Source organism: Seriola lalandi, unplaced genomic scaffold, assembly GCF_002814215.2.
Source record: "Seriola lalandi dorsalis isolate HSWRI2012SDOR001 ecotype SW California unplaced genomic scaffold, Sedor1 jcf7180002054784, whole genome shotgun sequence".
In the NCBI taxonomy this organism is placed as follows: domain Eukaryota; kingdom Metazoa; phylum Chordata; class Actinopteri; order Carangiformes; family Carangidae; genus Seriola; species Seriola lalandi.
Genome location: NW_019525337.1, coordinates 676,420 through 686,366, shown reverse-complemented (window position 1 = coordinate 686,366; position 9,947 = coordinate 676,420). Strand labels below are relative to the sequence as shown.

At 40.1% G+C, this 9,947-nt stretch overlaps 1 protein-coding gene across 1 annotated transcript in view; it reads left to right on the top strand.

Annotated features, from left to right (window-relative positions):
• Positions 1 to 7,701: 7,701 nt before the first annotated feature.
• Positions 7,702 to 9,947, top strand: part of LOC111669286 (low choriolytic enzyme-like) — a 5,020-nt gene continuing 2,774 nt past the window's right edge. Inside the window, exons 1-7 of the mRNA XM_023425546.2 lie at positions 7,702 to 7,825; positions 8,233 to 8,263; positions 8,352 to 8,417; positions 8,618 to 8,770; positions 9,073 to 9,190; positions 9,320 to 9,498; positions 9,762 to 9,843. Of these exons, the coding sequence (XP_023281314.1) occupies positions 7,763 to 7,825; positions 8,233 to 8,263; positions 8,352 to 8,417; positions 8,618 to 8,770; positions 9,073 to 9,190; positions 9,320 to 9,498; positions 9,762 to 9,843 (692 nt within the window). The 5' untranslated portion in view covers positions 7,702 to 7,762. The remainder of the gene's footprint in view (positions 7,826 to 8,232; positions 8,264 to 8,351; positions 8,418 to 8,617; positions 8,771 to 9,072; positions 9,191 to 9,319; positions 9,499 to 9,761; positions 9,844 to 9,947) is intronic.

The window sequence follows — 9,947 nt, the reverse complement described above, 5'->3', positions numbered from 1 at the left end:
AATCAGCTGCAGCTTCTCCTCAGAGGACAGACACGGTGTTTGAACTGAGAGCAGACAGAGAGACAGTGAACACCTCTGCTTCAGGTTCTGCTGCAGCTCAACTCACCTTCTGATCTTCTGTGTGGACTTGTGCATGTGAGGTGTGACTCCAGGTTTTTATCTATGTTTAACTGTGTCGGTCGGCCCAAATATGGATTATCTGAGTCCTAGAAAACCTGAGGAATCAGCTACACCAGCAGGCTTATCAGTCACAAAATGTACAGATGCATGAAAACACTTCCGTACCATTATCAGTGGGGAAAAGGACACTTGTCACATTTGTCACTTTACTCTACAAAACAGGTGGGAATGATGGATTAAAAGTCACTGATATGTTCTCATCATCGAACTCTATTGGATTCATTTAAAACATGGAGTGTTCAGTTGTAATTATTCAGTTGATGTCAGGTATTTTTATAATTTATAAATGAAGTGATATTTATGTACTTAAATTATAAAGATGAACTTATGACTCATACATGCAGGTGTACAGAATAAAGCGCAGGTGTTGTACTGGAGAGTAAGAAAAATTCTTCATACAAAATATTACAAAAAATATTTTTGGAAAAACAATAGATAAATAATAATAAAAGATAAATACCTGTATATACACTGTTGCCCATAAAGTTGGAATAATTTTGTTTTCATACACAATCGTCTGTTTATTAATATTTAAATGCATCAGTAATCACTTTTGAAAATTACCCAGGTGAAATTAATTCATGCATAACATTTGTTTGGCGCTATAAAAGACAAGACATTTGCTGTGTTGTCCGTTTCCTGCTTAAAGCTTTATGCAATAGGTTCATGTTTTCAGAATTGTCTGAAATAATTTTCAACCAAATTTGACACAGAACTTCCCTAGGCTATGCCTCGTCCGACGCCACTGGCAATACACCAAAGATGGCTTGCCCTCCGACAGGATGGACACAAACAAGCCGATATTGCTGATTTGCTTGGAATATCCGAGGGTGCGGTCTGTAAAATTCTCAAAGTTCATCGAGAGGAGGGTCATTTGAGGCCATGAGAATCTCCAGGACGACCGCGACTGACTACCAGACGAGATGATCAGCAACTACTTAATCTGTGCCGTAGAAACCAGAAAATGCCAGCAAACCGCCTTTGTCGTTTGTGGAGAAGACACCATGGAATCAACGTTTCCCGCCAAACTGTAAATTGGAGGTTGCTTTCAGCATGGTTACCAAGCAAGACGAATGATCAAGTGTCCACGCCTAACTGTTCAACACAAGAGTTGCTTGACTTCACTGGGCTAGGGAGCACTAAAGATTACAGCTTGGGCACTGGCGACATGTTATCTTTACTGACGAGAGCCGCTATATCCTTAACCATACAGATGGAAGACAACGGGTTTGGCGATTACGTGGCGAAAACCTTCGCGATGACTGCATCCAGGAAACCACTCAAGCTGGTGGCGGCTCAGTGATGGTATGGGCAAGTATGCATTGGTGGCGCTGGATGGAAACGTCAAAGCCGTTGTGTACACGGACATCCTGGAGAACCATTGCCTCCCACATGCAAGACGGGTCTATGGGAACAACTTTCGTCTGCAAGACGACAACGCTAGAGAACGTAGGGCAGCTGCAGTGAGAGAATTTCTTGATTCAGATGGGGTGCAGCAGATGTCATGGCCCGCTTGCTCCCCTGATATGAACCCTATTGAGCATGCCTAAGGCCGAGCCATCGAGAGAGGGACAATAATCCTCAAACTCTACAGGAGTCAGCCCAGGCTCTGACCGAAGAGTGGGACGCCCTGCCCACTGACAACATCAACAAGCTTGTGGACAGTATGCCACGACGTCTTAATGCACTGATCCGTGTCAGGTGTGGCCATACTCGATATTAGTGACTGTGTGACATTTGAAAGAGTAATATTGGACATTCATTAGCATGAAATCTTCTTGTTCCAATACCCCCAATTTTGTTTAAGCCTGACTACAGTTTGTAAAGGTTAATTGTGGTTTCATTTTCATTGTGATATGTTTGGAAGAGATTGACTCTTAATACACTTTATCCATCAGGAATAAATCACATTGTCCCAATCATTTCATGGAAAGAGGTCAAAAATATTTTATTCCATTTTTATGAGCAACAGTGTATATACCATATATGTATTAATGTCTGAGTGTGTGTGTGTGTGTGTGTGTGTGTGTGTGTGTGTGTGTGTGTTTGCGTGTGTGTGTCACACTGTGTTGAAATTATTGGTTCTCTGACAAAACAAAAGGAGGTTATAGAATAACTTCCCCATTGAATGGATCAGGTTTCTAGGACATTAATGAGGGGTAGTTGGATGGTTCTGTTATGGTGTCGTGGACAGATGTAGATAGATTTTCCATACAGATGTAATCCATTTTTTCAGTGAGCTATAAGTGTCTTGTTCTTTGATTTCCAGTTTGTGAGGACGGTTTTCTTGGTGATAGAGCTGAGAGTCTGAAGAGAAAGTTAATTGAAAACATGATCCAGTCAGCGCTGTTTCCTACAAAACATATTTAGTTTAATTCAATATGAATGTAATTTCTAGACAGGGGTCAGTAGAAGGAAATAGTAATAAATGTTAATAGAGTCTTTCTGCAAGTCTCTGTCCGTCATCATCCTCTGTTTCACCTGACAATATACCGTCACCTGCTAAAGCCTGTAATATTCCTATTATTTAAAATATCTCAGTCATTGTCACATGACCACCCCTCATATGACTCATAGACCGTTTTGCTCAAAAAGACATTTCTGAGTATCTAACTTCACATAACCTGAACCATTCTCCCTGTGTCTGTCACAGTCAAGCTGCAACTTCCAGGGCTGAGAACACTGAAGACCCAAAAGCTGCAGTTCCTCTAACGACCACTAGAGTCTGGCTCCAACAGTGAGTCAGTCCCCATAGACTCCCATGTCGTTATCGGCGTCTCTCTTACCCCCCACGTCGTCATTGTATTCAGTACACAGTATGTCACATGCAGCATCAATTTCTTATTAAAAAATGCACAATACAATTCAATTTAAATATTTTTTCCTGATTAGGATTTCTTGTGTTGAATCCAATGCGATTTTAAGCTCTAAAAGTTTTAATGACTCCTTTTCTCTATAACATTAAAAATAAATTAACTCTCAACACAAATTATCCACAATATCAAAGATCGTAGGTGTAACACCATCTTACTCTTCAGAACATTATCTTCATTGTTTGTTGCTGTTGCCATTTGTATAAATCCATGGTTTCAAGCCCCGAGCAAGTCCTGTAGAAGTCATGAAGTCCGCTAGCATTGCATTCATAAACACGCAGCACCAGATCCAGAACGCCGTTTGCTCGTTCTCATTGGCCAGAGGCACCATGGGAGTGATACTACTGCACATATTCAGTGGGCCACAGAATGCAGAAGTAACCCGGAAGCCAGAAACTTTATTCAGTGTATGCGCCCAGCAAGCAATTCCAATAGAACTGAATGGGCGCCATTTTTACGTCCGGGACCCTGGTCTTATGATACATCCACGATCTAGCCACTAGCTGTCTGCTCTGTGTCACCTCAGCTACTTAGAACCAGTGAACGTGACCTCAGTGTTTGTGGTGTTTTTGAAGTATTTTTCCTGTAAATATTAGACAGGTCATTTGACCTGTTGTTGGTTAAAGGGGCAAAGTTTTCTCTGTCACCAAACCTGGTTTCTTGGCCATTGTTGCATTTACAATACAAGAGGTGATAATACGACCTCTCAACAGTGATACATCTTCAGGGCATATTGGAGGCTTCAGTGAGTTGCTATCTGAAAATGTCAAGACATGCCGGGCTAGCTGGTTAGCATGCTAACTTCAGTTAGAAGAATTGGTCAACATTGCTTTTCACCTCTGGAGACAGCTGTTGGTGATTAAAGAAATTAAGTTGATGCTGAGCTCACAATGTTTCTTCTAGACTGTTAAATAAATAGTGATAACATTAGTTAAGTAGCAACAGCAAAACGTACAAGTAGCTCCTTCAAATGACAGAACGTGAGGGAGTCTGTGCTCCTTTTTTTAGAGATGAAATTCTAATTAGAAGGTATCTGCGTCTGCACTCACCACACCTGTCTAATTAACTTAGGTTGGTAACTACTTAATTAGCCTGCAAATGAATTAGCCTTTGAACAAGGCACCCAGCTGTGCTAACAATGCTAATGGGATCATATGCTTTCCATAGTTATTAAATTGGTACACACAGAAGTCTCAGTTCCACATACAGCCAGGACGGAGTCAGTGTCAGGCACTGCCAAGATGGCAACAGCAGAGCAGTCCTCTACATCCGGTCTATGGTCACAGACTTCCACAAAGCAGAGATATAGCCTTGGTAGCCTTATATAGCAATTTTAGCCTTGTTGATTGTAATGATGAAATGTCACTTATATGCACCTCCTCATGAAGGTGACCCACAGAAAAAAGGTTAAGAGTACCAAAATGGTCTTGCATGATGCCCAATAGAGTGCTACAGTCCTAAAACCTGGAAATTAGTTGCACATTAGCTTTTCCAGATCCCTGGACCTGAAGTCTTCGGTTTGTCTCAGGACATTTTCACTTTTAATCTACCACATAAAAGACGTCAGTAAATACCCCAGTCCTGGTTTATTGAAGCTTTTACATCTGTTAAAAAAGGCCAGTTGCTAATAAGTGTCTCAATGAGACCACTGAGGTTGTCAGGGAGAATAACATCATCATGTTGAGCATGAAAACTAATCTACTCACCAGTCCTCCTTCACAGACTGTTTATACAACCAGTCACTAACTCTGTCAGAGGGAAGGCTTTTGTAGAAGAGGTCAGAGCTAAATCAAACTACAAGTTTGGTTTAGTGGTGGTGATACTGGTGACCACATCTCATGACAATTGATCCAGCAGTTGTTGTGATATTTCAGTCAAGACCAAAAGTGGTGGACCGACAACCTGACACTTGCATCTCTAAGTATGGGTAATAACAATTGAAGCATGAATCTAATCTAAGTTATAATGTGCTTTACATGTCTGATTAGCATTATCTTGATTTCTCAGATTATCACAAATTCTAGACAAGAACAAGGACACATGTTCAGTCTGTTGTTGTTTTTTCCTTCTGCTCTATTTATGAATCTGATTTATTAAAACCTTAAATCAGATCAATCAATAAATCATGTAGAACTGTTCATTTAATTCACACGAGTAAGATGGAAACATCAATACAGAGAACAAATCATGCAATACTGAAACAATTTCTCATAAGTTCTTACATCGGCAGACATGTCACAACACAAAACCACTCTCAGTTGGTCTCATTCTTGCAATATGAGAAGCTGTGGCTGCAACTGATGCAGAAACCTGGGTGAGGGTGCAAATTAAAGACAAAACCAGAACACCACATAAAATCTATGAGTCCTGAACTGAAAGAATAATTGTCATAGCTTAAATATTTGATGTAATAAAAAAATCATATACTCCTCACTTTTTACTACCTGGTTTTGCACTTTGTATAGTCTGACTTTGTATAACCTTGGACATGAATCTGTCCTCACATTGATAATCCTTATTTGGTATTATGAATCTGTTTCCACATGTAAACTCCTTATCTGGTACTATCTGTTACAAACTTAGGGCTCTTTGTCCTTGAGCACGCAGCTGCTTCTTTTGACAGTTAGCATGCATAATTGTTCACACACACACACACACACACACACACACACACACACACACACACACACAAACACACACACACACACACACACACACACACAAACACACACACACACACACACACACAAACACACACACACACACACATCCTGACCATGCATAAAATCACCATAAAGTCCACGTACACTCTTTGTTTGTTATCAGTCTGAGCTTACACTCTGTGTGACTGAACACTGATCCTTTGCAAAGCTCTTATTAAAATATATAAAGACAACTTGATCATTCTGTCAACTGTTCATTTTCAGATTTCCATCACATTCATTAAAATGTATTAGTACGTTTTAATACTTTTTATATGCATAAAAAGGTGCCTGTTATTAACAGATTCAAATTAAATTTTACATATTTTATGTAGTTCACATTGGTGGAGAAATTCTCATTGATTTAATATGTATGAATTACATACTGTATATGTATGTACTGTATATGAAATTGTACCTGTTTTTTTATTTGTTTCTTAATGTAAAAATTATGCATTTATTTTTTACATTTGTACTTAGGGATTATTGTCATGCATAGTTTGTTTAATTACAGTAAAACATATTTTTAAACTGACATGCTAAAGTGTGTCAAATGTAGTCTTTATGTCGAGGGATCTGTTACTCAGATCAAAGCTGGAAAAGAATAAATCTGATGTTTTTGATAATACTTCATCATACTTATCGCATTTATGTTTTCATAGTCTCAGACAAAGTTAAAACACATGGCTTTAGTAATACAGAAACTAAATCTTAATGCAAAACAATCAGTATTTCTTCTTGAGTCATTGTTCCTGTTTTTGCAAACACACATTGCAACTGTGTGAACAATTTGGAGAAGTCCTATACACACAAAATAAGCTTTTGCAACTCTAACCTCTTATTCTATGCAAACACAGGTTGTGTAAGTACACTGCTCAAAAAACATTCCATCATCACAGTGTAACACCAAGTCAGTTAAACCTCAGGGATATAAATCTGTACATTTAGGAAGCACAAGTGATTGTGAATCAGTTTCAGCTGCTTTGGTGCAAATGGAAGTGACAACAGGTGCAATGGAGAGGCAAAAGGGAATGGTTTTACATGTGGTGGCCTGATCCTTCCTGACTGATTCTTCTCTAGTTTTGTGTTTTGCTAGTGTCACTACTGGTAGCATGAAGCGGTACCTGCAGCCCAATCAGGTTGCACAGGTAGTCCAGCTCCTCCAGGATGGCACATTCGGTCCCCAGAAGGTTTGCTGTGTCTCCTGGCACAGTCTCAAGAGAATGGAGGAGGAACCGGGAGACCGGCCGTTACACGAGGAGAGCTGGACAGGTCCAAAGAACGGCATCAACCCATTTTGTGTTTTTCAATAATTTGTTCATCAAAATACGATGTGTGATTTAAGTGTTCCCTTAATTCTTTTGAGCAGTGTATATAAATCACTGATGGTTATTCTATACAAACACAGGTTGTGTAAGTACACTGCTCAAAAAGCACTCCATCATAGTATAACATCTTTTCAATCAGAATAAGACATCAGTGATTTATATACACTGCTCAAAAGAATGAAGGTCTCTCTTGACCTTCGTCAGAAGCACCAAGGTCAAGAGAGAGTGAAAACTTTAGGATGATCAATAAATTGTGATGCTGAGCAGTGCAGTGTTAAGAGCAGGATATTGTTCTATTCAAGACTGAAGGGACACTCTCCAACACACCTCTACCTAAGACATTTGGAGATACAAATATCTTCATCAAGGAAAATGTGTCTAAAATGATGCCCAAGACATGGAATTTTTTATTTAGTGTAGTTTTGGAGCCATGTGTAAGTCTCAAACAAGATCAACATTATTAATTGATTAATTAGACCTTTTACATATCAATGAAAAAAAGTGGTCTGCTCCTGCGTGCAGCAGAAGTCCACCTTGTTACACAACCCAGTGTGTTGTAAGTAAAACCTGCAATTTTCAGTTGAACTGAATTTGTCAATACCTTCACCTTTATAAGTTGGAACACTTCTGCTTCTGACAGGCATCTTCTGGGTCTGCAGCTGCTGTCCTGTAACCAGCCATGATCCTCCAGACCGCGGCTCTCAGCCTGCTCCTCTGCTCTGTCCACAGTTTCACTATACAGGTGAGTAGCAGCAGACACAGACTTCATCTGCTCCTCATTAAATATAGACGTAGTCTATGTCACAATTTGAAATGAAATGCAACTCTTGTGATAAATTTTATGTGAAGAATTTTTTATTGTCCCAAATTCAGTTTTGTTTCAATGAGCAGCAGTGAAAATAAATATTACATTAATACTGACTGACTGCTGAACTACTAGAGGAGGTTCTTGTCTTAATTGTGGGGAAATTAACATGGAAACTGTAGATTGGTCTCTCATTTTATACTTGTTTTTAGACTGCATTACAATCAGATCCTATGAAGGAGTTCAATCATGAGTTAGAAGAAATGTTGGTTCACATCACCATGGCGTCACATCCATTTAACTGTATTTAACCAACTTTTTTTTTACTGTGTGTCTTATTACAGGCTCATTTTGAAAAAAGTGATGAATACTCTGGTGAGACTTGGCTAATCTTCACACAGTGAAATGCTGCAAGTTTCACATCATATAACTGATAAATGAACGAACTGTTTCTGTTCCACAGGCAACACCATCGAGGACGAGGACTTGAGCGCCTCCACGCTGATAGAGAAGGCCAATGTTAATGTTGGTATGTTCATGTCCACTGCATGTGCACAGTAACCGAGAACAGGACAAACATCATCCAAGCTTAAAATACAAGTATTCATTCATATTGAGCATAATACTGCTGTTACTGTACATATGGTACCGACCCAGATGTGACTTGACTGTAATATAGCAATTAAATCAAGTAAATTAAATACAGTCCATCCCCGTTTTGTTTTGCAGGAAAGAACCTGGATGAGCCTCTTGTGATGTTTGGAGACATAGCAGTGCCAACTGGTTTCCAAAACGCTGATCCCTGCACCAGACGAGGCTGCCTGTGGCGTAAATCCAGAGATGGCAACGTTTACGTGCCGTATCGCATCTCCAACCAGTACTGTGAGTTTCAACCCTTTTGTTCTGAAGCTGAAGTGCTCATAGTCCACTGATACCATGTGCATGCTTAGTGGTGGCAGTACTAGAAGGCTGATCATTCGCTCAGCTCAGCAATAAGAGCTTGACTTTTATAATTCAGTCAAATGTTTGGACCCCTGATCGGTGTGGTGTTAAATCTACTGGCTTTAGTCTTAGTTGTAGCAGCAGTAGTAAGTATTGCTGTTAAATATTCCTTTTGATGAGATGCTAGAATGAAAATGACAGAAATACAACTCACTAAATGTTTCTTTGTGTTAACTGTTTAGCCCGAAGAGAGAGAGATACCATTGTCCAAGGTCTGAGGTCATTCGCACGGTCCACCTGCATCCGCTTCACCCCCTTAAACAGACAGAGGGACTTTGTGGACATCCAGTCTCGCTCAGGGTATGGACCACACTGCCACCCCCCCTTCCTACTCCCCCACCCCCTTCCCTACATTCAGAGCTGGCAGACTCGCCTCAGGTCCATGAAAGCAGTGTGGCTCAAGGGGCTGTATTTACCGCTCTCTTTCAGGTGCTTCTCTTTCGTTGGGCGTCGTGGTAACGCTCAGACGGTGTCTTTGAGTCGCCAGGGCTGTGTCTTCAGGTCAGTCATCCAACACGAGCTGCTCCACGCCCTGGGCTTCAACCATGAACAGACCCGGTCTGACAGGGACGAGCATGTTCGCATCCTCCTGGAGAATGTCATTCCTGGTGGGTCACTTCACAGACAGTCTACACCAACTGTTGGAAAAAAGGTTTTATACAGAGTACAGATGTAACTTTAATAATGTCTTTGCAAAAGATACAAGTGATAAATGTATAATAAATACATTTCAGCAGGTGTATAGTAGCTGGATGTGAATGAGTTGTGACTTTGTTTAAATTGTTCTTCAGTTACTGCACCTTTGACTTCTGACTGGTAAAGTGTAAAGAAGCAGAGACATGTTTTGACTGAGCTGTGTGATCTCCTGCAGGAATGGAGCACAATTTCAGGAAGATCAACACAAGGAACCTTGGTACTCCCTATGACTACGGCTCTGTCATGCACTATGGACGGTAGTGTCTCAGTTCTCCTATATCACTTAATAATAATATAATACAATTATGATATCATGTAATACATATGGATAACACAAACACAAACACATTTTTAAAGTCTC